The sequence below is a fragment of the Pungitius pungitius genome, chromosome 18 (assembly GCF_949316345.1).
Source record: "Pungitius pungitius chromosome 18, fPunPun2.1, whole genome shotgun sequence".
Classification (NCBI taxonomy): Eukaryota; Metazoa; Chordata; class Actinopteri; order Perciformes; family Gasterosteidae; genus Pungitius; species Pungitius pungitius.
The window spans coordinates 7,017,360-7,045,289 of record NC_084917.1 but is presented as its reverse complement, the minus strand read 5'-3'; the positions used below and the strand labels follow the sequence as shown (position 1 = coordinate 7,045,289).

Sequence of the window (27,930 nt, the reverse complement as noted above, 5' to 3'; positions counted from 1 at the left end):
ACAAAATGAGGAGCGAAAAGAGTGATAAAACGATAACGCGTGAATGCAAATATTTTACGAAGCAATCTGTCGAGTCGATTTGATCCATTTGGCTCAACATTAAACATTTTGCAATCTGTCTATCATAAAACACAATCTTATTTCAAATAAGGAGAAAAAATGTCTTTCAAATACCTTTTAAATAATCCCCAAAGGAAATTGCACTGTCCGAGCAAATCAACGAGAACCGCCAAGTACGAAAACAACTCAACTCGTACTGGATACTGCATTAAGGTGTAGTAAAAACAGGTTTATCTCTTAGATTACAGTGTAATTTAACCCAATTGAGGAGAGATTACAATTTCTTTTTAAGATTCCAAATGGGCGGGTTTCATTGTTGTCTTCGCCGAAACCACAACAGAAGGACACGCTGAAACTCACCTGTCCGGTCCCGGTCGGGCATGTCCACGCCTGCCACCCTGCTGCCTTTATGACAATCGACAACCACACACACACACACACACACACTTACACACACACACACTCACACACGCGCGCGCGCACACGACCCCACGCGCACGCACGGGCGCACGCACACTGCTGTGAGCCCTCCTACCGGCGCCAGATGGGCTGTGCTTATATGCGGAAGTTCCAGTTCCGTTCTGTCCAGTTGACTTCGAGGCTGCGAAGAGACGGACTAAAGTCACGCTTCTCTCTGCACACCGGACCCGGCTTCACGACGCAAGGTGAGTTCCTCTGACGACACCTCTTTAAAAAAAAAAACAACAAAAAAAAACAAAACCGAATCGAATCTCCATTTCTATTTCCCTGCCACATGTGACCGTTACTAAAGTTGCAATTTAAAAGACCATCGAAATAGGAAGCAAAAACTTTTTTAAAAACGAACGATTTTTTTAACACTGTCCCTAACTGTGACACGTTTGTTTTTTTACTGACATCCAATAAACGCAATATAAAAAGTTTTCTAATGATGTTATATATTATTTAATTTTCCATGGCCTTGAATTGCACACGGAGGTAAAACATTTCACAGAATACAAAATCGACATTGAATGTAAGAAGGGGTCACGTGTGAGAAGAACACAGAGGAACAAACCTACAATCATCCAGTGTACAAAAAGTGTCTGATAAAGTCAAGCTGACATTTAATACATCCTCTTCTTAAAAACTGATTTTATTTTAGGTTCTGTGCTCTAGTCCAGCAAAAAGTCTACATACACTGTCATTTGTTCATATGGGATATTATAGATATCTTTGACAGCATACTTAGTTAGTTGAGGTGGGCCCACACTGAGTCAACGTGTCCTGTGATGATGTCACCAGGCAACATTGTCTCATGCACGTTGTGAAATGAGCACGACTCGTCACAGGCAACGGACACTTCCCCATATAACCGGAGGTTACCCTTTAGGAGACCAAACTGTGTTATGAAACCGCAGTGCAAAGGGCATTGGGGCTAAACTAGTCGATGGCACTAAACATTCAACCCTGTTTATTCCCCTTTTTTGCAATTAAGACAGCATGTTATTGTTTAAACTAGTTTTTTTTTTCTCAATTCAATTATGACTAGGAAGATTCCCTAAAAATCACATTCCTATTGGTACATTCAACCACCTCTAAATCCAGCGTGGCACTATTTGGATAAACTGCTGGTTCAATCAAGCAAGTTAAAATAAGATCCACAAAAATGATGAAATGTCTCTCAGTGGAAACGAACTACGTCTTCACTTCCAGAAGGGTTGAAGTGACTTTCTGCTGATTTAAATGCTTCGTCTAGAGCTCGTACGTTTTCCTCAGGTCGGGAACACTGAAAGGTGTGTCGGCTCATGTCTACGCATGATATTTTGAAGGGATTGCTAAACAAGTAAGGGCATGAGACCTAATGTTTGTTCTTTCTGATATGCGGGTATTACTTACGCCTGATCCACATTTCACAATCAACATTCATGTCGTATGAAATCTGATGCTGAGCTGTTCCATCCTGCGTATTGCTCACCGGTGGTTTTAGACGATGGGACCATCAGCGTCAGCCAAGGCTCAAAGTTTTTTGGAAAACACTTCCAGTATTTATGTCTGTTGTGTTTTGTTTCCCCTCAGAAAAACCACTCGGTGTGGACTGATGACACTGTAAACAACTCTTACTTTTATTTATTTATTGAGACTAAGAGATCAGTTGCTTTCATTTTTAAAGCATTGCCGATGAAACATTATAAAAATTCTTTATGACGATTTTAGTTTTGTTTCTGGCAGTGCTTTGCTTTTTAAATGTTCATGGTGGTGATAAATGGGCAATACAAAGCCGTGTTATCTCGCTGAAGAGGCACTACCTGGCTCACCTCCTCCTGTGATCACGATGGGTGCTTTCGACCTGTATTCCGCCTGGTTGCCTGGGTGTGTTTTTTTTCATTTTTATAGTTTGATTGTAAAAGTGTGTTCCAGGTATTCAACTCCTCCCCTATCGCTTTCACTTTTTTTTTTTCTTTCCGATCTCTCCACACCCTTTGGTGTCTCCACCGGTGGCTTCTTTTAGAAGTTCCCCTGCAGGCGTGATGGTGAAACGCTTAGCAGGCCGGCCCTGCAGAGTCATGTGTGCGTCACGGTTTACCAGGTGACGGGCTGCAACATGTGTCCCTGAGGGAGTTTGTCATGGTGCAATGACTTCTAACCACAAGAAGACATTCCTCTGAGATGACAAGGCATTACTATTACTAATGAAATACTCATCAAGAGAGTACTGCACTGTCCATCACAAGGATGTGTGAATATATCTTCCATTTAATTGCTTAATTTGATGCACAGCCATTGATTGCACTGTAATCCTCTTTACCAAAGCCAGAAATATATCTCTTTAGTTCAGCCCCAAATGAAACTGCAGACCGGCGGTCCCTTTGCCATCTTTTTGTTTAACGGAAACACCTTTAGTTCATTACACGGGACCTCTGAGTCCCAGGCTCTCTGTTTCTCTCTCTAATGTACGTCCTGATAGCAACTAACAAAGAACCCGTCTGTTCAGAGTTAGACTCCCCCTTTTACCTCCACATTTCCCCCTTGTCCCCATAATTGCAGTGTACCGTACGTGACATATGATGAATGCGGGTTGGCCTTTGATGTCATGTTTTCATGTCCACATTCTGCCGTCCCGTTGGGCCGGGGAAAGGTGACATATTTCAACGTGATTAGTATTCATTTTAAACGTGCGCACAGGCGGACTCACACCAGATTAAAGTCTTCTGCAAATATGGTATATCAATTTCCTCTATTTTTGAACTAATACATACAATATTGAACTAAATCATAACATGTGGCTGTATCCAGCAGCACGGCAGTGAGGGCTTAAACCAAGTGAAACTCAATAGTGTATGAAATATTGCTGTGCACAAAATAAACAGACTTTGTTTGAACTGTCCTTCTTTATTTGAATGCACGCACGTATAATCAGGATATGGTATTTGTATCCACCCATGAAGTAATGTGGTGAATGATGATGCATTTAACTCGTTAAGATGTGGAAATTAAAAGCGACGCCGCTTTCCAATGAAACGTCGAGTTGGCAGCTGAGCTCCATCGTGTCTGGCCTTTTGCTCTGACCCTGCGTATCGGCCTCGAGGGAAGGCCGACACTTACTGTCAGGGATCAACGGGTGATTTAGCAGGGGTTGAATCCTTAAAAGCTATTCATTACAATTATGCTCCTAATCTCATTATAATTTCTCAACACCTGGAATTAGTGTTGAGGACGATAAAGGCAGAGGACTGTTCATTAAACCAGTTCAGTTAGAAGAGGAAAACCAAAGACCTCATTTAAAAAAAATCCTTTTAATCCGGTTAAATTGTTAAACCCCCTTGGTGTTAACATGGTGTGAAATACAATTCTGTTCAGTGACAGACATTGGGATCAGAGGTCCACAGTGCGGCTCCAGAGTCGCTGATCCGATCTGTAAACAAAGGGTTGTCCTCACGTGCTCTAAATATCCCTGATGTTTTCCGTCATCAAAAGCATTCCAGTGTTCCAACTTTGGGGGGGTGGTGGTAATAGTTGGCCAAATCCAACCGGTCCAACCAGGGGGGATAAAAGTCTGTGGGGGGACACTGCATTCAATGCTTAGTTACTCTAACATTTTTAAAAGTCCAAAAGATGAATTTTTTTTTTAATTTTTCTTCAAATTAGCAATCTACATAGAACTTATCCAAGTGTAGCTCTTTGACACCCTGTTGCTTCTGGGAATCCTTCATTGTTCACGTCATTAAAGGTCATTTTTTAAACATCTTGCTTTCCAGACCAGTGCACCTGTCCACTATCCTCCTCTCTCTCATCATGTTCCATCTCCGGGGTGGGGGGGGGGGGAGATGTTGGCATCGAGTGTAAAATATCTTGTTCCTCTGTCTTCAGGTAAATCATGAGCAGCAGCTACAGTGTCTCCCTCGCTGGCCCCGCCCCCTGGGGCTTCAGACTGCAGGGGGGCAAGGACTTCTGTATGCCCCTCACCATCTCACGGGTGAGTGCAACACGTACGGCCCAACACTTGCGTGGCCTTCGCTCCGTGACAGTCGCCTCGTCGCTGGATTTAGACACCTTTTTGTGACAGCTCATGTCCTCTGTCGCTCAACCCCTTTCCCCCCCCCCCCCCTCCTCGTTCATGACCTACTGCCCTTCAAGGCTGCGACTAATTGTTATAATAGTGTTACGTAACCATAATGTCCGTCAATTTTAAAATCTCGCTTGAATTCCTCCGACGGTCATTCAGGATGTGTTTTGAGGATTGAGTTGATGGCTGTTAACAGGCGCTGTCATGTTGCTCTCTCCGATGAGGGGAGGTGTTGAGTGTCCTGGCCTCTTTCGCTGGTATTATTCTTGATGGGGAAACCACAGGAAACCTCGGTATACTGGATCTGTAATGGATCAGAACCTCTCCCTGAACAACCACAGTGGTTCCACACAAGCTATTTGGACATTGAGCCACGTAACCAGTTAACTGTTAGGTCCTAACCGCCCACTTGTTTAGGAAAAGAGCCTTTCTATGACCGGTCCAGCTGGGCATAAGGACCTTCTGTGCAAAACACTCCCGATGGTCTCTTTTGTAGTTCACTATTAGTCTGTCGAGGTCTTATTCAAGGGCGTCTGAATCGTCTCAATAATATTAACCAGACTTCAGGTCAAATAGGATTACAGGAAGACGGCTTGTCCTCTTCAAGCACAGTCTGTACTTTCACAACAATTCCTCCTGCCGCCGAATGAACGCTGTTATTCAATTGCTGCCGCTTCCTGTTTTGTAATTGTTATCTCCATGTTATGACCGGGCTCAGTGACTCTGTTTATTTGTTGTTGCCAGGATCAGTTACGGAAGTTTTGACGGTTTTGTATTGAAAGGAGAAAGGACTTTTCTCAATAATAATAAGAATGGAATTAAGAACATTGTGTTTTCATAATAGCTTGTAGCTACTTGTCATTGTGTCATAAAACGCGGCAAACGACGCCCCTCAATTCCTGTCAACTGTTTAATTGTGTGAGAATGTTTCATCTATAAAAATACTTGTATATAAATAGATTTTTTTTTTTTTTTACTATTTCCGTTGAGGAAGAAAATTGGCATCAAATTGGCCATTTTGCCCCTGTTCCCCTCTCAGTTCTGGCATCTGCTGTTAAAAATACAAATGACCCACATCTGCTTCAACTTCACTCTACTTTTAACAGTCTTAATGGTTTGCATCTACAAGAGGGCACTGACCCAAATTTCACACGGCACTTTTACTATTTGGACTTGAATATGTACTTATTTTCTGCAGGTCTGTGCCAACATGTTATAATATTCTAATTTATAATAAAAAAAATATAGTTTGTTTCTTCCAGAAGCCTAGAATCTGTTAAAATCACCGGTGCATTGGTTGTGGTAGTTTGGATTATTCCTTTTCACCGGCCGTCCCGTGTGGAGTCACCGGTGGTCTGGAGCTTGTCTCCGTGCTGCTGAGCCAAACAACTTTCCACTCCAGCTTGTTGTTGTTGTTGTTGTTGTTTCTCGGGGTCATGGGACATATTTTCATCCCAGCGCATGAGCACTGAATGGCACCTTAAATGGCTTAGATGTCTCCTGGTTGGCGTCCAGGCGCCAGGAATAAGTCCCCCCCCACCCCCCCCCTTTGTCTGTTTATCTTGCAGATGCTAATGTCACAAAGGGCACAGCCAAATGAACGCATCCTGGACATGTGCTCTGTGTAGGAAAGCTAAAGAATGTATGCATTTTTGCTAATATTTTTATTTAAAATTGATAGATTTTATCTGGCTTAAAGGGGGTGACATCATTCACAAAGGGGGGAATATGTGAAGAATGTTTGAAACATCTGCCAACAGTTTAACCCTTATTTTAGTTAATTCGTTAGCGGAGCGTCGAGTATAATGGTGTGTTGATCATCGGCTTATTTTAAGGTTCACTGGATGCCCGCAATGCTAATGAGACCAACTCTGCAGGAAGGAGTATTCCTTCACAAACTTTTATTTATGTATCTTAGATGCTGTGGAATAATGATGTAATGACTTTACGTCCTTACCATATGTAACCGATGCCTGGATGACATAAAGTAGTGTATATGAGGGGGGGGGGGGCTGCTTACACAACATCCACAGCCTGTTTGGCTTTAAATTCACTGCCCTGAGATTATTAAATACATTACGTTACATGGGAAAAGACCATCAGACTACTAAAGCTGAAGAATAACTAGTTACAAGAGGTCAGCTGGGGCTCAGCACAGAGAAATGGCCCCTCTTTTTTCCCGCTGACCTCTTTCACTTCCTCCCGCCAGTCTTTTGTGTCTTTTGGATTGTTGTTTTAGTGGCAAGCGATACTGAGAGACCTAATTTTAGCTCTGTGTTTTCAGAAGGCTTCAGGCTCCCACATTTGATTTTTGTCTAGTACCCCCCCCCCCCCCCCCCCGCCCCCTTTTTATGTATTAATATGTTTAGGCTACTTTCACTCTCAAAGAAGACGAATGTGAGGAAGTAGTGTATCGGGCAACCAAGATCAACAACAGTGCTGAGAGGTATTATTTGTGCATTCATCTGCCAAGTACACGTAGTAGTTTCTTAATACTGTTGAGAATGTTACGATGTTAAAATGGTATGTGATGAGCAACAAATAGCATTGCTGCATTTAGAGGAAATCTGCCTGCTTTTTTTTTGTCATTGATTTACAGTTATTTCTGCAACAAGTTTGTATCTTGTTAAGTTAATTGGATAAAGAAATGTCTCTCTGGCATTGAGACATTTGGTTCAGCTCAGAAGCTAAACCAGGCTGTTGAAAACGTCCCCGGCCCTTCAGGAAACCATTGAGAGAGAGAGAGAGGGAGAGATAACTTGTGGCCTGTGCGGCAGAGCTGTCAGTTTGTCTGCATGTTTTATCCGCCTCTTGTTATAAAGTCTCTGGAGTATTTTTTTATTTAATTTTTTTTTACACGGAAACTGAAATTCAATATAAACGAGTGAAGTTCATCCCATATTTCATAGCCTTGTGAGTGTTTGCTTGTATCTGAAGTTTCCCGGGAGGATTTCCCCTGGTGTCTGTCTGCAGTTGCGTTGAGGGCGTCTGCTTTCAATCTTCCTGATGCTATGTGGCAGTGCTATAAAGAATAACCAAGCTGTCTCTTCATTTTGATTTGACTTACTCCCACCGTTTCCTTTTCGTTTTGATAAAAGATATTTTAAGCAACATATGCTGTAAATTAAAAAACTCACTATGGACCATTGCACGTGATCCGAGAGATGGAGGTGGAAACCAGCGCTCGCACTTGGCCCGGCGCCCCTTTTCAGATCATCTGCTCAGCCTGCCTTCTTTTACTGAAGAGCATTCAGTGTTCAGCGAGGGCCCGGTGCTGCTTTGTGTTGTTTTTGTTTGCGTTGTCATGGCGATTTGACCAAAGGGCCCGCACGTCCAGCCAGTGTTTTTCAGCAGCCTGATTGGTGTAGTAGGAGACTCGGGTCCCACCCTGACAGCCCCCCGGCTCCACCTCTGCTCGAGTGCCCTTGATTGTGATTTTTGGCTTTTTTTTTTTGGTCCCCTCCCCAACTTCCGAATTCCACTCGCTTCCCTTTCTCTTTACCTCCCTTTTTATTGTGTAAATAGTTGACCCAAGGTGGTCCAGCGTTAACGAGAACAATGAAGTCGACTTCGTGGCTTCCGAAGGTTGCAATGGGCCGCGCTGTCCAACGTCCTCTTCACAGATTCACCCCAGAGATTCTGCAGTTTTTTTTTGTTTTTTTTTAATGAGCATTGCAGGTGGAATGTTCGGTGCTGCCAGTTCGCGGTCCATCTGATTTTAGCCTTGCGTGTTTGTGATGACATAATGTCAGGCCCGAGTCTTTTCCATATACGGTCCTCTATCCCGGCCTACCCTGTGCAGACATGTCATGCTTCTCTGAAGGCCGTGAGCCTTCACCGCAAGACGCTTCCTGTAACATGACTTCTCAAAAGTGAACCGACCACAGCCCTCTTCCTTACTCCATCATTTCGGTTGCACCGGGATGGGAGATGATTAGTATCCCAGTTGTGCTGAAGTTTCATCCCGTATACTTTACCTCACCTGAAGTGCGTTTGGCGTCCTCTCCTGTGGGGAATTTTAAAAGTTTGAGGAAACGCCGTAATTGAGTGGTTTTAAAATGCAGCATTGATCTGAAGAATTCCAGAATAATGGGCCGTTTGGCAGCAGCCTAGTCGACTGCACACGGACGGTCTCTAGAGAGGTACTGTAGCTCATGCATTCTGCTCTGTCAACTACATAACAAAGCTGCTTTTTTTTCAACAAACAGAATCTGTCTTGTTTTCACCAGGAATGTCTTAAAGAATACCTTATTTTGCTTTTTTTCTTACTGAGGATAAGCCGATTAATGAGGAGACATCTAAATCCAAGTTTTAAACCATTTGGTTTGCAGTTTTTGTTTATGGCTCTTCGTAATCAAATGTATATTTGTTTTAAAGCTTCTACTCCACTGGTGTTTTATTGTGTAGCATCTGGTACCAAATCCCTTTTTAAAATTCCTCTACATCTCTATAAAATGAAATAATATGCTGTTATTCCACCAAGACATTTATTCCAGCAATAAAAACAACAGGCTGTAGATAGTAGTCATAAGCATTTAGTTATATCTCCCAATTATTGTACAATATGCTGTGTTCCAGCTACATTTGCCAGAGAGGAGGAACATGTGTCGTTTGGAAGAACTAGTCATTACCAGTAACTACACTGCAGTAAAATCAGCAGTGTGGAAAGGACCACGGCAGCCACACTATTATGTGGATGGAATCCCATTCATGTCAGCGCAGTTGGAAAGACACTTTGTTCAGTTGAAGACATCCTTCCAACTTTTTTTACGCTTTAAATTCAACTTTTTGACTCTTGTGAAACTACTTCAATTTACTTATTATTTGAACGGTATTTGGTGAAACGTCCTCTTCTCTCTTAAGAGAGCTGGAGTAGAACATCCAACCGGTTCCAGCTCATTACTTATCTTCTCTTAGTCACGAGTGCTTCAGACCTACAGCCTGGATGCCAGAAATCCTACTGTAACATGGATTTGTTTTGTATCCATGTGAGAAAGACGGTGTTTGGATTTATGAAGTCCTCTCTGATCACGGCGTTCTACAGCACCAAACATTGTTGACCACATGTTTGTCAGTGCTGCTCGCGTCTTCGCCTCTCTGGAAATAGTGTTTGAGGAGTTGCCATATATAGAGCTGTATTGTTTTTGTCTTTGCTCACATCCCTACAAGGATAGATTTTCAGATCTCCTCTCCACTGAGTGAAAACGAACGCACACGCAGAGGGAGACACACACACACACACAGGAGATTGAAAGAGAGCCAGAGAAAGACCACATGTCCATTCATCAGTGCTGCACTTTTTGTATTCATTATTGTTGTGCTGTTGAGTCTTATTTATTTGTTTTTATTGCAAGTAAACGAGTCAGCACAAACTCCTGGGGCAGCTCCGTCGGTGAGTCGTGAGCGAGCGAGTGAGTCAGTCCGCGCCGTGCTCTCGCCGCGCTTTGAGCGCCGTGCCCCCCCTTTTGTGAGCAACACTTGGCACCGGAGGCTTCCAGGACGTTGGTATGCACGGCGTCAGCCGCAGCCGTGCATTCAACACTTCCCGCTGTTGATCTGCTCGATAATGGCACGAGGGAAAGCACGGCCCCCGGGGGGGGGGAAAAAAAGAAGAAAAAAAAAGTGCCACTGTCACTTCCGCATTCCACCCACGTCTCCCCCCCCCCCCCCTCGCCCACTCTTTCCCCTTTTTGTTATGAGCGATAACACAATGGCACATTCTTTATGTCTGGTCGGGTATTTTCTTAAAGCCACGCGGGAAGTCTTTTTAGTTCCCAAATGCATTTCCTTAACGCATTCTCTGGACTAAACAAACACCTCTTGTTTATCTCCCCGAATCGAGGACACCCCCAATATGAATAGCTACCCACAAAAGGTCTTTTGGATTCATGGAAAGTGGTATTGGTTTATAGAAATGAACCCTTGATGGCACACTCCAAAAAGGTTGACAGATGGAACCACTTTGCGGCCTCTTCATTGCACTCTTGTGTCTCTCAACACATTCACGCGACTCACCTGACTTTCCACCCCGTGCGATCACCTTCACGTTAGGTGTTTGCCAAAAGTAGTTTACACTACTGAGGGATGGCCGAGTCATGACCAGAAGAAACATAAATATACAATTAGCACAAAGCGTTGGTTTCCGCTCCAGCAGGATTGCATGATGGCTTGTTTTCCACGTTTTTGAGTGCGTAATCACAGGTCAAGCACCACACCCAAGTTACACCCAAAGCGTCATTGTGTCGTCACCTTACTTCCTGCGCGTGTAATGCAAGTCTCAGCATGGTAAAAAGCTACGGAGGACCTGATGAACCTTTACCTTACTTCAGGCTGCTCTATGGTGAGAAGGAAGTTGTAAAGCTTTCAGCGTTTAAGCCCCCTGCCGCCGTAGTTGCAGAGTTGTTTGATGGATGTGGAAGGCTGTCCCGTTTATCTTGTGATGATACCGATCTTATCCGAGAAAAGTTACATAAGGCAGGAAATGGAAAGGGGAGCACATCGCTCCATAGTTAGAAGGAATAAATCTCTAAGAGAAATGCATTTATGTGATTTATTTAGATGCCCTTCTTTCAAAAAATTGTATTTAACTGCAAATACAAACCCTGAAGTTCCAAATATTAACACAGCGCCATAAATGAAGAACAAGTCGGGCTGATGAAATAAAATGCAATATGAATCGAGGGTTGAGACCAGATCCAGAAAAAAAAGAGACTATTTTTATATTTTTGCCCACTTCCAACCGGAGACCACGTTCTGTGATTTAATGCGACGTGTAATGCGCCCACTACCACAGCAGCTACAACCCGATCCGTGGTGTGGTGCACAGCATGCTGACATGCCACAGAGTGTCACACAGTATGGCTGTGCACGCCTGTGGTGTAAGAGAAAAGAAAATCGGGTGGTGCCTTTTCATGCCACTGAATATCAAAGGAAGTACTCCACTGGTATCTGTATCACTTTAAGGGTGCTGGTTTCGGTACTTTCATTGTAACTTTTACGAGGGAATACTCCGCTTTGTCATTGTTTGGTGCAATTAGGTCAAAGATGAGCCCTTTTAAAAAAAAGAAGGTATTTATCATTATTATTTATGTCTTTGTGTGTCATTGCAGCTGACTGATGGAGGCAAAGCAGCCAGAGCCAAGATGAGTGTTGGCGACGTCGTTCAGTCCATTAACGGCATTTCCACCAATGGCATGAATCACCTGGAGGCCCAGAACAAGATCAAGGCCTGCACGGGCAACCTCAGCCTCACTCTGCAGAGGTAACGGTTGCCCACATGCATGCACACATGAGCAAACACTTTCTTAATCTGAGGATTTCCTCACTCTGCAGTGTAATGCATCCTCTGTTGATTTTTGCCAAGCAGTGTGTATTCACTGTAAGCCACTTTAAAGAACTGCAGATCCATGAGTTTCCGTACTGTTGTATGCATTTGAAGTTACTTTTCTCATTATCGTGCAGACTAGAAATAAGTATCAGTCTGATTGTCATGTTTATTTGTGCGTCTTATATTTTTAAACAGATGAACTCTGTTGGTCTTGATTTTTAAACAACACAAGTTTGGAAGCATTGTAGTTGCAGAACTTTGAATCCCTTTACCTCTGAAAAGCAAATCTTAAGACAAAGCTTTCTTCATAGACTGCTGCTCTGCTTCTCCTATTAGGCAAAAGGAAGCCCCTGGTATTTTGGGGGCTTTGAGTATATTAAAGCTGCAGTGCGGCGGGTACTTTACATGAAAGCCACCTTATATAGCGCTCTGTGAAGCCGCAATATGTTCTTCAAAGACATGAAAACACTGCGGTTGCCATTAAAGTTTCAGGCCAAACTTCTAGTACAGTCCCCACAAAGGAAGGTCTCGAGTTGGTTTTGTAGAACAAGAAATAGCTCAAACTTAAAGACTCCTTTTCACAAGCAGCAGCACAAGATGTCCAAGATCAATGTACTTATTTTACTACGTGGGACAATAAACGGTGCGTTTGTTTACCGAGATCAGTCGAAACCGTATAGCGATCCCTTCTAATGAATTTTTGCTAAACACCGGTCTGCAGCCGAGTCAAAAGTTTAGGATTGGACAAATAAGGACAAAGCACGCAAGCTCTCCAAACTGCAAAACATGTTGACAGAAACACCCAAAGCCTGGTTTCGCATGTCCTGTCATTCCATCACCGCATCAAAAGGGGAAAGAAGCCTTTTTTGCTCTTAACGTGGGAAAATAGTCCTAAAATAGCCGTGTCCGACAGCTGCATGTAATCTACTGCGGGTAATGGCTTTTCAATGAAACATCAAACATTCCGGTCTCACAGCGCATGTTAACTGGGATTAAAATCACCCTGTAAACAACACAAGTTTGATTGCACTTTTGCTTCATTTCTGTCTGCATGTTTTGAGGATGGTTTGCATGATGATGATCTGGCAATAATTCTCTCAGACATTCACCACTTTTTCCAGTCACGTTCCCACATTTATGTTTTCGATGATCACTGATAAGACTATTGTTATCATAACAACATTCCAAATGAAGAATGTGACTACATTGTAGTAGCGTTATGTCACTTTGTCATAGTTAAAATTCTTTGGGTAGCTCCCAAAATAAAACGCACAAAAACTACATGAGGCTGTAGTAGCTTTTTAGCTTTGAATAAAATGTTAAACATAACACACTAATGTGCTCACCAGAGTACACAGATGTTTTATTATCAAGGGCTGGGTCATGAAATCTGTCAAAAGAAATAATGAAAGTGATGATTACAACTACAGTAAATTAATAAGTTGGGTAATAACTGTCATAAACAATCACGTACAATATTTCCAATGGTTAAAAAAACATCTCATCAACATAATCGTAGGTATTGCATATCATTCAATAATAACACATGTTGTCCAGCCAAAAATGCACAAACAGTCATTGATGCCATTATTTATTTTCTCGTTGCTATAGAAGGGAAACATGTTTTCAGAAAGGAAATAGACCTGGGGGTTGAAAGTACTCTCCTCTTCCTGTCTTCAACTGTCAAAATGAGTCTGAATGTTTAAAGAGCTGTTATGTATTCTGTGACGATGGGGAAAAACGGGTTTTCCTTTTCAAAATTGCGGCCTTAGAAAACCTGTCATAACATATTTGAGTACTTTCCATGAGGAGAACCGACTGTTTGACCAAAAGTTTCCTTTTGGAAGTGGGTTCCACTTCAGAAATGACCGTCATACTCCCAGTCCTTCATCACACACCATGACGCTTGAAGTTTGGAGTCCTTTCTGAGATTTGAGCTTGTGCTGGTGATTCCATCCAAACAGGTTCTGCTCATCCAACTCTTGATGTATACTTGTTATTGGCTGATATCACCAGTGACTCTTTTTCTTCCACTGTGATGGAAATGTTTTTGCTGATAATCTGTCAGTCATTCAAACAAGGCGGCTGTGGGAAATAGCCTCAGGAAAGTATGATAATTGATGTTTATTCGTTGTCCTTGAAGTATGCAGCACAGCGCAAAAAAAACAACAAGACTCCACAGAGGATTCCGCTGGCTGCACCTGGTTCCAAAACTTTACAGATAAAACGTATTGAAGCTGCTCCCTCTGGTTTCCCACCACGGTCTACACAAGAATTCAATTCAGCTCCCGCTGCACGAGGGCGTTTCATTCGGCTTTTGGGGTTCTCTTCACTTTGTGCGCTTCGAGACACGTTGTTTGGGGGGGGGGGGAGGACGTATTAACTAACAATCCCTCAGACGAAGAAACAGAACAGATTGTTAATAATCATCTTCTAGAATTCACTCAATGAACGTTGGAAACGAAACGCATCAACATTAATCTTCGTGACTTCCTCTTGGTATCGATACACTCCACTTTTTGATCAACATACGCCGCTTCTGGCTTTAGATTTGATTTCTACCAAAAAACGTTGAGGATTGTTTCAGACACGCCGGTAGGATTGTGCACACATCGACACTGCTGCAGCAACATTTTAGACCGGATCTTATTTCACCCACAGGCCAGTTACCGTAATCACAAGTCAGCAGGGTGGAGGAATCTACACCCGTTTTCATAGATGGCTAAAATACTGCCGGAGAGGAACCATTGTGGGATGGTTGTAACCAGGGGTGAAGTGGCGGACACCCGAATTTCAGCCGAAAGACCCTACGATTGCTGGTCGTCTTGGCCAGATGTGGTGTGGTGGTCAGAAGAAAAGTAAGAAGAATGGCGCGCTTGTTATTGCACCGCTTGGATCTACTTTAAGTAAATAAATTAACTAGAGGTACCAGGGTTTTTTTTTTGTGTGGTGTGTCGGACCGAGAGATCCGGCGTCGAGGAGAACGCAGCAAAGTGCTCTTAGAAGGCCTTGACGAGTCACGAGAAAGTGAATGGGCCGACTGTTCCGCGTCAATACGATGCATGTGACTGCGGACATGGACCAGGGCGCGTGGTTCCTACCCGACACGAGTACCGGCCCATGGCCAAGTACGCAGGCGCCCGACCGCAGCAGGCTGTCCAGTTCGACAATAAGCGCTAACTCTGCGAAATAGAACTCATGTTTCTATCATTCTTGGCACTTTCGCATATTGTGACTCGTTCTAATGAGATGTGGCTTCACATAAAAGGCACAAAATTCCCTCTATGGTCAAATATGAGGTAGCAGTGGGAGGAATGGGGACACGGAGACATGGCAGAGGCCATGTGTCAGACGCAAGCCGTGAGTTTTGCCACAGAAAACAGAAATTATATTTTTCCAACCGAGCTCGTTCTACTTCCCTCTGTGGCGTTGCTTGTTTTGTTTTCTTCTGGTTTTCCTTCTTCTCCACGCGTTGGCTGAAATGCTCACGGAACGGTACGTCCGAGAAAGGTCTCCCACACAGTTTAAAGAGTCAGCTAAATGCAAGAGGGCAGGTATTTGGAATAATGTACTCTTTGCATGCCGTTACTGTAATAGTGTGTGAATGCTGTGATTCTGTAATGTCTAAACAATGTTCTGATTCCCATCGTGCCTTTTATATGGTGAGAGTGAACAAAACTATGTCTACATATTAAAATATAAAGAGACGGTGACAGATGCTTGGAGTCGGGAGATCATTTACGACCTTTCTTTGGGTACTTTTCCAAAATAAACTGTGTGAAAGCAGTGTTGGGAAAATGTTAAAGCTACTCATATTTTCGTGTGTGTGTGTGTGTGTGTGTGTGTGTGGTGAGAAATCTGTCAATTAGCTGCGCCATCATTCAGCAAATGCAGTATGCCAGACTGTTTCTCTTGGCTGTCAAAGAGACACAGGCAGGATTTGAAATGTGTCTCTGCTTTGCCCGAAGGCGTCTTCGTCTGCTGAACCTCCACATGCTCTTATTCTGTGTGTTGGTGTGGTTGCACGGTCCAAGTCGTAGTTGATGAAAACCAAACTCGGCAAATTTTTCTTCCAAGCACACTTTTGCTTCCAAGATAACGTTTATTTTTTTTTATGTGTGCGTTTTTAAATTTGGTCCATAAATAATTTGTGTAGATATCACCATCAGTAATCTAATAAAACAACAGGCATCCTGATTAGATTAGGAGAGACCGATTGGAGAGTGTTCTGGGCGGCGCAAAGCCTTCAACCAGTTAGTCGGTATTATGATGACATGCAATAGCAACAACTGGGGCCCCTTGACGCACAAGGAAAGCTGAGAATTTTGTATTTTTGGAAATATAATTACAGTAACCCATAGATATTAATTGTTACAGAGGGTTATACATAAGTGTTTAATATTATGTATTTCTTCGATCTTCATGTTCATTGAAACTACTGTGGGTCATCTCTGAAAAGTAATAAAAAAGACTCCGAATAAATCCGTATAAATGTTAACAAACATCACATTTCTATAATAAAGAACCACTTTGTTAGCTATAAACACCAAATAAGTAAACACATGCTTGTGGGCCGACACTCACCCGTGTTTTTGTTTCTTTTTGTAGCAGAGCATAAGCAGGTCCAGCTAGAGAGGGACGGGACGGCACAGAGGGGCTGAGCCCAACAGATGTTAACAAGGACCACCCCAGCTAGTGTTTGCTCAGTTTGCTAAAGGAAAAAGATTGATAGGCTGATTCCATATTTTCTAATGGAATGTGCTTTTTATTCTAACCTTTTTACTGTTTTCATTGGCACAGCCTTCCGCTCCTCCTTTTTAAGCGAGTCCAATTATACGAGTACACTGGAGAGGGAGCATGGTGTATAGTAGCTGCTAAGTGGAAAGTACAAATGCAAGTACGGGCACGGGTGCCATCAACATCTGGTTGGAGGGTGGGGCCCTTTTTAATAACCTGATGGTGCAAAGCTCCACTGTTGTGCCTTGGCTCAGATGGAATGGAAAGGCTTCAGAGTTTGTTGACCGGTTTCCTAATTTGGGGGAAAGGAAACACGGCAGCGGACACGCCGTAGCATCTGGTCCAGGACACGACTTGGTGACTCACTGTCTGTCTCTTCTCTTAAAATAAAAAAATGAAAAAAAAACAGGCCACCGCTCTCTCCTTTAGGAGATACAGCTGTGGTTGCAGCTTGTATAATAAGTGTAAATCAGGTGCACAGCACACTGGAACATCATCCTGTACCTGGAATTCAGCTCCACAGCGCTGCATGTTCACACAGTTTTAGGCGTTTTCTTGTGCACAAACTACTTATTACAGGTATTTAACGTTCTTCAGAAGCTATTTTGAAGGTTTCCTACTTGGCCTCCACATGTTTTCACTTCTTTCTAGTGCACAATAAGAGTGCATTTCCAGAGCATGTACTTGGCTTGGGATGTATCATTGAAAACATTGTTGCATTCATCTATTTTCTAAATAACAGTATTTATTAACAGTTTTTATAAAACAGTAATTCAGTTTTTTGTTTATACGGTGCTGTGACATCAAGATACATCCTTACAAAAAATGGAGAAATCATTCAATCATTTTATCCACTCCTTTATTACAAAACTATGAATGGTTGTAATGTAGATGTTTTTTCTCTTTCTCTCTCCTTAGTCCCTCCAGTGCCACTAAAGATGCAGTACCTAAGGTAAGAAATAAAATAGTCACTTTTATTTAATGAAGTTAAGCTGAAGTCCATTATATTTATAAATACTACAGTTAATAAGAATTGAGCATGTTTATTGTGCCCCTCTGAGATTCTGTCAGAAAACACTTTGGCTTGGCATGTATTACCGACTTGACAGGCAAGATGTTGAAGCACCTCATAGACGTGTAGTGTAGCACAGGCATGACTTTTATTCCTACACGCGTGTGTGACAACACCTTTTTTGATTTTTGACTTGCTGTTTTTCTACGTGCATGCGTTTACTGTGGATTTGCTGTGTTTGCATGCTGTGTGTCTCCACCTCGTTTTCCAGGGCGAACCTCAGGAAATCATTAAGCCTGTCCCCATCACTCACCCTGCCCCGAGCGCCGCGTACACCAAGCCGCCAGGTCAGCTCGGTCCCAGCTACACCAAGACCGCCCGGCCCTTTGGGGGGGACGGCAGCGCGGTCACGGCTCCCTCCCCGGCTGCCCCCGCCATCCCCTCACAATCCTCCGCTTTCAAGCCCGCTGCCCCCTCCCAGCCGCCGCAGCCCCCGTTTCTGCTGAAGTCGAGCCTCCCCGCCGACTCCCCTCCGGCCGGCTCGGCTCCCAGGGCCGGCCCCGCCCGCCACGCCTTCACTCCCCCGTCCGCCTCCCCCTCCTCGTCCAGCTCGTCCTCTCCAGCTAGAGTGACAACCCCCTCCTGCCACCCTAATGTGCCACAGCCCTCCGTCTATAACACCCCGATCAACCTCTACTCCAACACCAACGCCTGCGAGGCCGTCATCGGGCAGCGGCGCGGCCTGTTGGAGAGCCAAGGGCTGTCTGAGCCCCTCAATGGGTAGGTACCAATCGCCAAACCCCTAATGCGTGTTATTCATACGGGTGGGACTGGGGATGAACATACAGTGGACATTATGTGCTGTGCACCAGCAGGGGTTTTGGTTCATAGAGGTTGCAGATCAGCAGACATTTTTGGAGCTGCAGTCTGCTCTCTCTGTACATCATTCCGACTCAGGAAACGCGTCTCGTTCTGGAAAGCCGCCGCTGCAGCGGCCCCATCCGCCGATCTGTTCTCGCACGGCTGCAAGCGAGGAAATTCCGAAGCGCGCCGCACATCTTGTTTCAATTTTCTGCACAGAAACCGAGTTTAGACAACCTGCCCACTGATGCTACCGCCTGCCTATCTAAAAGAGACGTTGCGTTCCATCGCCAACGCCAAACACCCAGTCTGCCCGGCACTTGGCAGGCGTTAGCCAGACCCGTGGCAGCGCTGGGCTTCTAAAAACTAGGGTACGGGTTAAAGTTTGTGCTGAAGGTGACTCGATCCGCAGGATCTGGCTTAGTGGCTGGGTCACGGTGGGCCGAGCTTTGCTGGGTAAGCGTTTCGCTGCTCATTCTTTGCTCTCTAAGGTCTCACAGATCTGTTTTAGTTGGCTCGAAGTGAGCAAGCAGCTTCACACTCAAGTACTTCTGCTAAAGCCGCCTGTATGTGTTTTACAAAGTCATGATGAGTAACAACGGCCTACTAAACGGTGTTTAGAATATGTTTCTTAATCTGGGTTTGGCGCGAGAACCTGTCAAAATGTAAAAAAAACAAAAAAAAACAATTTCGCAGTAATACACCATGACGGCAATTAACACATGGATCACATTCTCACAACCATACCATGTCATTTCTTTAAGCGTTCTGTTGCAGTTTACAGAAGGGAAGCTTCATTTTTTTGCAGCATGTGCATTTGTGTCCTGCCCTGCATGATTTGTTTTATTTGGTTTCTGTGGATTTTCTGCATGCACATTCCTTCTGGAAGGTATTTTGCTTAAAGGGCATTCCTTTTATTTTTCCTTTTTCTTCAATCCTTTCCCAATCACCCCTTTCTTTGCCTTCATTAGGACGAAGAGACCGACACCAAGTTAGTGATTTGAATGATAATACATCCGCTGCAGTCGCTTCCTAACTATGTGGCTTCTGATTACAAGCTTCACATCGCTCTGGTTTATGATTTCCAAACGACCGCATGCTTGCAGCTCCTTGAGCTAAACCTCACAAACCTCACATTCGTGCTCTTCCACTCACAGTACATGCTCGTTTCCAGGTCCAAGCACACTGCGGGATACCCGTCAATGATCTCTGGGATGCCACAGGCCACCCAATGTGGGTCAGCTCTTACTGTTTATTGCTGTAATAGTGGAATAAGGGTTGGTAGTGGCTTAGACTGTATTTACAGCCAGGCCCGGGCGACACATTCGTTCGGGTCGGGTCACCCGGCTTTCGCTTCTGATTGGCCCCCCATTTGCTGTCGTTTGTCGGTGCGTTTCGGCCAGACAATTACAGCTGTGCACATTCTGCCGTGGCTAAGAATAGGCTGACTTGTTCTGTCTTTGATCAATGTTCACCCCGACTCACCTGACACAGACACACACACGCACCGAGAATGATAAATGCACACGCTTGGACACTCAACATGAAATCGACTCACATTTTGGAACAGGCCTTTAACTAACCGGGGGATGGGGCCATTTTACCTTAATATTATTGCATGTTTATGGTACCCTTAGTTATGTTTTAGGAAAAAATGGGGAGCTCTCAGTTCCAAAGCCCATTAATTCCACCTTGTGGTGAAATGTGGTCACTGTCACTTACTTACATAATCCTCTGAAACTGCAAGCTGTGTGTTTGAATTTTTCTATAGTAATTCTAATTGCTTAATTAAATAATGTGTTTTATCTGAATGACGTCTTCTCCTCTGCTCTATGGTTTCCTCAATCACAGTAACATCAGATATTTTCCCAGTGTAATATACTGTAGTTTACCTGTATATATATTTTAGAGGTGATGAATGTTGGAATTGAATTGAATGTGGATTTAAAACGCCGAGTCCCTGCGTGTCTGTAACCTCCTGATGGCTGACCTGACTGTACGCTACAGGAAGCCCAGTGCGCAGCCCGCCGATCACGCGTCCCCGCTGAGCGACGCCAGCAAGAAGCGCCTCATCGAGGACACGGAGGACTGGCACCCGCGGAGCGGCACCTCCCAGTCCCGCTCGTTCCGGATGCTCGCGCAGCTCACCGGCACTGAAAACGGTGCGTACCGATCTGTGTGAAGGCTTGATGCGCAGCAGACACAGATTACAGGGTGTACCATTGTGATGAAAATGGATTAAAATGGTATTCAAAAGCTGTCAAACGAATTCAGGCCGGGAACACATGACAGATATTTTGGGTCATCTTTTGGGGAGGCTTTTAAATGGCTTTAAAAATGAGTCCTGGCTTCATGATCGTATGAATCTGTCTCGTCAGATTCCACCGGAAGTGATTCTTTAGTGAAAATATTTCGAGAAGGCTTTCATCACATCACTCATTCAAGATGTTAGTGTATTTTTTTTATATGACCGTTTTTACAATACGCGACATTGATGCTCAGGGTCTCCCTGCCTTTATGGCAGTTTTTATGAATATATGCATTTATCTGCTTAACCTATGATGAATGTCATTTACAACATCTCTTATAAAAGCATTAGAATAAAGTAAGATGAGAGATTTAACCTCGTTCTGTCGAATGGCGTTACCAGACTGGTGTGGAATATGCCCCGTTCTTTGAATATTTGATGTATATTCAGTGTGCCTACAGCTTCTGCAGCTGCGAACAATTTGAGACATTTTTGACAGTGTCTCTCCCCACCCCCCCACCCCCCATTACTTAATTTTTATCTGTGTTTTTTTTTCATTTCATTTTTGCAGAGCTCGCTCCAGAGAACAGTGCAAAGAAGTAAGTGCCTGGTGTTTTTCGATTATAATCAAATGTTCATTCGCTCTCTGTTTCAGTCTCTGTTTTTTGTATTTCATAATAATACGACCATAGAAGTTTCTTATTCGGAGTTGGCCCTCAAAGCCCTCATTTAAGCGTGTCTCGGAGCCTGTGATTCATAGCCTGTAAATCCTCATTTCCTGAACCCATGGTCCCACAGTATTACGCTTAATTTAAGGCCTGATTTAAGGCCTGATTTAAGGCTCACTTTAGAGAAACCACTATGCGAGCTCTCCGGAGCAGATGGTTGAACGGAGACAGTCAAAGACTCTGCATAGGCTGCGACTACTACCGCTGTACTCAGTCGTAAGTCGATTTAATCTCCAGTAAACACAGTCTGCTCTCCGCACCAGGTTTTCGACCAATCAGTGTGTCCCTAACTGGAACCTGTGGGTAATCAAGGGATATTGTGGGTACCGGCAGGAGATTCCTGCTCTTTCTGTGAATTAGATTTTGAGGGCTTATTACACAAATGCAATACGCATCTACAAGGACATTTTTTATTGTTGTATACTTTTAATACAATTACTTCTAATTGTATACTTTTTGTTGTTGCTAATTCCATTTCCCACCTAATTTATCAATGTGGTCACTCTTGTGTTGTCTTGTACTTCTACAATCTTAATTTTTCCAACTTTCTCTTTCTCCATAAATCCTGTTTTAATGGGGTAAATCAGAGGGAACAAGTTGGACCAGGAAGTTATAGGAAACAAGTACAACAAGCTGAGAGATTGGCGTCATGATATTTCTGCACATGTGCTTAATGTGCAGTAAGCAGTTTTCTCCTGTCATGTGTATTATTTTATTTATGTTAACCACTATAAAATACATTGCTTCCCTTTCTCATACCAAGTTGCAGCCTTCATTTTGCTCAAAATGGCTTATAACATGATATTCTATAATATAATAAGCACTGTTCTATTTAAAAAAAACCAAAGGGACATATTATCCTGCTATATTATGTTATATATGTAAATTAAATGCATACATGGAAGAAAAGATGATTTTCAATAAATCACAATGTACATGCATACTTCTCTAACATTGTTATTTCTAACCTCTACTGCTCTTCATATTTGCTGTATTTTTCTGAGCTTGTCTTTCTCCTCTACTGCCTACACTAACCAACGTTTCATTTGTCAGCTTTTAATGACTTCACCTCAATAAAGAGTTTTCTTCCTTTTCTGCGGTTTCTTCGCCTATTTCTTAATCTTTCATATCAGAATTCTTTCTCTTGCCCACCACAATAACGTAAACCTTTTAATTACAGCTGTCCCATAGTTTAAGGTCTACATGTAAGAGTTGATTATGTGGACATTAAATTCCTATACAGTGCTAATTCTCAGGTTCCCTATCATTTGATTTTAAATGAATCTATAGTTTCCAAACAGCCTCGGCTGTTAAACCTGTAGGTGCAAATCTTTTACTCAACCAATTTCAAGAGAATAAAACCAACAACCACCACTTAATTCATACCAAGCCTCTCTGTTACTATCGGAGGGTGTACATCAGACGCTGTGGCATCACCCCCTGCAATTGTTTCCTCATGTCAGTAATTGACAACCCAAAGGACAGTAGGTTTATAGCATGGCCTCGTGATTGTCCTGATTGTTTGCACGTTTCAATGATTTTAAACGTTTGTTCAGAGAACAGGTTTCAGGTGACGCTTGCTCAAGATGTACACTGAGGTGTGTGTGTGTGTGTCCGTGCCGTAACGAGGTTACGATTTTCACAATGTTTACATCGGTCTTTCCCAGCGAGGCAGTTGGCAAAACCGCTCCGGCTCTGCACACCTCGCCTGCGGCGAAGACGTTCACCAAGTGTGCAGCATCGCCGAGGAACAACGTGGTCGCTGCTCCCGCGTTGAAGAGCTCGGCCCAGAACGCGTCTTCCTTCCAGCCTCGAGGTTCACCAGGTACACGACCACGTCCAGAAAATCCGTCCACACATACTGGGCAGTGGCTTCTTTTGACCTCCAGAGGGCAGCCTCGTTCTTTCAAAGGACTGCTTGCTCAGCCCGCAGCATTTACTGCGGGTTTTACTATCTGACACTAAGCCGTTTAAGATTACGAGCTCTATAAAATCCAGAGTTATTCTTGTTAATGAGCTCATATGATTGGCCTTTCCCAAGATCCTCTTTAGTTAAAACAGATCTTGAAATTGAGAATTATGTATTTTACTTTGTGTGAAGGCCACTCGTTAAATCCAGCAATCCCTGCCACGAGACCTCGAGCTGGTCAGGGTAAATATTTGCTGAAAGGCAACGGTAAAGGGGTCATTATTAGCAATGCTAAGACACAAGTGAGCACTCATTCAAGAACAGATGCACTATGTGCCCCGAACATATTTCCCGAGAGGGCCATTTTTATGTAACGACCGCTGAAAGGTGCCACAGGGGGAGAGCTGCAGAGCCCACAGTCGGTTCTCTGTTGACTGTGTTATTTATCAAGTTAACACGTGCTTAAGTTCAAGTAAACAGGACCATATCTCATAGTGGCCATGTGCAACTGGGCTGAAATATGTGGAATGTGACCTTTTTATATTTATTGACTTTAATAATTTTGGCACTTGAACTGCAATGACTTTCTAAAGCAAGAAATAAGTGGAGGATTAAGGACGTACAAAAAATATTCTTGAATATACAATAATCATATTAAAAATTTGACACATGATAATTAAACTTAAATCCCCTGGGATTATACATTGCTTTCTCTCCTGCTGTCTGTGGTGAGACAGAACAGACAAAACAACTCTGATTCAGTTTTTTTTTTCTCCTTATCTTCCTTACGCAGTAATACAGCAGTGATAAACAATGTCTAATCGTTCCTCCTGCTAAAGGATTTGTTGAGAATATTTTAGGCGCACTGACAGCTTGTCACCATCCTTCTCACTGTGACAAACTGTCGCATCAATAAGCCAATATAGTGAAACTGAAAAATATGTTGACTCCAGACTAATCCCTGCATAAATACCCCATCTAATTAAAATAAATGTGTATCTGTGTTGTGTGTGTTCCATTATGTACAGCAATTGCATTTTCTGTTCAATATCTGAACAGATTTGAAAATAACGTCTTAATACTGTCTCAGCTCATCATACTTTCACAGAATTTGAATATATTAACTCAAAAGTAACCAAAACATAAAAATCCCACGTATGTGTTTTTTGATTGTAACCGCCTTAAAGTTTTCCAAGCCCACCTGAACTGCTGGAAAATACTAATAAACACTTGCTCAGAAAAGAACATGACCCTGCTCAGGAAGTGTTGGGCCATTCATTTTATTTTATGTTTGCTAATGTGTCTGGAAATTGTCTGACGGCGTTTTTGGAAAGAGAAAATGAACTAAAACTAAAACTAACAAAAAACGTATTTGCAATAATTGGAAACTAAATAAAAAATGAAAATGTTTATATCGCTGTTGGGAGCCCATATGTTTCCCCATCACACTTACTCTCTATGTCTTCCTGTTAAACCCCCCCCTCTCACACACATCTTCTCACATCCCTGCTAGTGCTCTGATTCATTTAGTCTGCGCTCAGTTTCAAGGAAATGAAGGGAGCTTTTGTCCTTTGACCTCCCAAGTCTTTGACTCTGCACTGACCTCCTTCCTGCATTTTTCCCAGTAAAAAGGGGAAGGAGAAATTGTGCATCCTCTTCTTATATTTTGAGATTAAGTGGAGGGGGGGAGGGTAGTATTTTTCCAGGTGTCTCCTCTGACTTTGGGAATGCGTTTCCTCCCTGTGTGGGGGGAAAAATGGGTCTCTTGTCTGGGTTGGGTTGGGTTGGGAGGGGTCGCTCTGTCCGACACAGCTGTCTCTAGCTTCAGCCATGGAGGTTAGGGATCATGAAATCATTCTGACACCACGCACCTAAACTGTTCACATATGCCCTGGAAAAGAACTTGCAAATCACTAGGCCAGTTGAATTAAATCAAAATAGCTTTAGAATTTCGATGTAAAATGCTGACCGCGTTATTTTTCCTGCTGGTTTTAGGAGCTCCTAAGGTAGGAGCCGCTCCTTCGTTTGGCAAAGTCACCAACCCGCCTCCGAAAGGTCCCGATCGTCCCACCCCACAGCCGCATCCACAGGACCTCAACTCCGTGGTGCAGCGAGCCGAGCACATCCCCGCCGGGACTCGCACCCCGATGTGCAACAAGTGCAACACTGTCATCCGGTACGTCGAATCGGACAAACTGACCCCAATTAAATACGTTACACAAACGTAAACCTCAGCCGGGCACGTTTTGCATGATTTCCCTTGAATCCTCTGTTGCTTGTTTTATCCTTTTCAAGGGGCCCATTCCTCGTGGCCATGGGCATGTCATGGCACCCCGAGGAATTCAACTGCGCTCACTGCCACTCCTCCCTGGCAGAGCGTGGTTTTGTGGAGGAGGGGGCCAACGTGTACTGCGAACGTTGCTACGAGCAGTTCTTCGCTCCGACCTGCGCCCGCTGCCACCAGAAGGTTCTGGGAGTAAGTGACCAGACTAAACGGGCCATTGTTCTCTGCCAAAGGCTAAACGTTTGTCTTTGTTTGGTTTACAAAAACAATGTGGACTGCCCTTTTATTATTAGAAAGCTTTATTTAACCCACGATTAGGCCGATTGAGATCAATGAATTCCTTTTTTTTTTTAAGAAAGTCCTGGCCGGAACATTTGGGCAACTGCACAAAGGATAAAAATGGGATTGTGAACAATAACAAAGCCGAATAACGCACAATACTCCAATAAAAGTATTTAACAAGGGTTTAATAGTGTTATAATAAATCACATCATGTGGTCCTCCAACAAGCTGTTCATTTTATCTTCTGCCTTCTCTGCAGGAGGTCATGAATGCCTTGAAACAGACCTGGCATGTGTCCTGTTTCGTCTGTGTTGCCTGCAAACAGCCAATCAGGGGCAACACGTTTCACATGGAGGATGGACAGCCATACTGTGAAAAAGGTGAGAGTAGGAAGCGCACAACAGATGACCAGATGATTCAATGAAAACCCACATATGCAAACACACTTGACGTTCTGTCTACATGCTTTTTACTCAGACTACTACCAGCTATTTGGGGCCAGTTGCCACGGCTGCGACTTCCCCATTGAGGCAGGGGACAAGTTCCTGGAGGCCCTAGGATTCACCTGGCATGACACCTGCTTTGTGTGTGCGGTAGGTTCCAGGAGACAGTTTTACTAAGCAAAGAAAAAAAGCAAATGTTTTCAATAATGAGTGAATATTAACGGAGCTCTGTACGACTGTTCTCTCTCTCTCTCTCTCTCTCTCTCTCTCTCTCTCTCTCTCTCTCTCTCTCTCTCTCTCTCTCTCTCTCTCTCTCTCCCCACAGGTCTGCTCTGCTAGCCTGCAAGGTCAGGCGTTCTTCTCCAAAAAAGACAAGGCTTTGTGCAAGAAGCATGCCCACACGGTCAATATCTGACCTTCATAGGTCAAAGGGGTCATTCTACAGCCATTTATATTTCAGTCAGCTGTTAATTATTTTCAGATCTAACATTGGGTACATTTCAATACACAGTTTGCCCCCCTCCCCCTGTCCTCCCCTGCCAGTTTTAATGTTTCCTGCCAATGCGCATGTTTGTGCTGAGCTTTTTATTTGTGCTGGAGCTTTGTTGAACTCTTGATGGGTAACTTTGTTTCACACAGAATAGGATAGTTTACTGCAATGACCTACTGAGCCCCTCGGGGGTCACATATTATTAAGAAATAATGATGGGGAAACGGTCTGCTAAGAGTTTAGCGAGTGACAGGTTTAGAAATCATGATTATTTAACAGTAGATTATTTATTTGTAAGCAAGGTTTGCTCAGTCAACCCGGATTCTAGCAGCAAAAAAGACTTCTGGCCGTCAGAACTCAAAAGAGTATTTTTTTTATTATTACCGTGTTGGTTTTATTGTTCTAAAACATGTGAAGTGTAAACATTCCGGAGTAAAAGTTATGTATTAATTAGTATGCAAATGACACACTGTAAAGGTCAAGTTTTGGTGTTAAAACTGCGTACAAATGATTTTAGGCCAGTTTTTAGAGACATCCCAAACCATAGATCAATGAGGTTTATGTACTATGTTTTTTTTAATGCTTTTTATCATGCTTCCAGTGAATACCGCCATAAGACTTCACTACTTCATTAAACCTTCTGCTGGCATCAAATACACAGAATTCAAATGTTTTTGTCACTATAGAGGAAGTGAACCCTCTTGTGTGGCAGCCTACATGCTGTTTTTTTCCCCCACAAGTCGAATTTGTTGAGTTTTTCTAATGTTTGATGGAATTTGTTAACATGAAACAATGATGAGTTTTCCTTTTTGAAACGTGTATTGCTCTTTTATTGAAAAAAGATAACGCCTCTCTCTCAAACACAAATAAAAGAGTTCAAAAATGAATACAATATTAAAGCTCTTCATTATGTCTAATATAATATTTGATTTGGCTGAAACATTAAAAAAGTAACCCATCTTCCTGCAAATGCTGCACCACATGCACTTTTTAAGTTTATGTTTGCACGGAAAAGACAGCGTTT

General features: G+C 43.3%; 1 protein-coding gene across 2 annotated transcripts; it reads left to right on the top strand.

Moving 5' to 3' along the window:
• The first annotated feature begins 610 nt into the window (after positions 1 to 610).
• On the top strand, positions 611 to 27,792 carry pdlim5b (PDZ and LIM domain 5b). Of its 2 annotated transcripts, none has more exons than XM_037485225.2 (13): positions 611 to 725; positions 4,390 to 4,495; positions 11,695 to 11,846; positions 17,568 to 17,601; positions 18,326 to 18,441; positions 20,530 to 20,684; positions 21,342 to 21,369; positions 23,166 to 23,323; positions 25,403 to 25,583; positions 25,703 to 25,883; positions 26,233 to 26,353; positions 26,451 to 26,566; positions 26,742 to 27,792. In XM_037485225.2, the coding sequence occupies exons 2-13, from the start codon at positions 4,397 to 4,399 to the stop codon at positions 26,829 to 26,831; spliced, it is 1,431 nt and encodes a 476-aa protein (XP_037341122.2). In that variant the 5' UTR covers positions 611 to 725; positions 4,390 to 4,396; the 3' UTR covers positions 26,832 to 27,792. The 2 variants fall into 2 exon arrangements, with proteins under 2 accessions (XP_037341122.2, XP_037341121.2); XM_037485224.2 differs by having other exon boundaries at positions 17,933 to 18,441.
• The last annotated feature ends 138 nt before the right edge of the window (positions 27,793 to 27,930 follow it).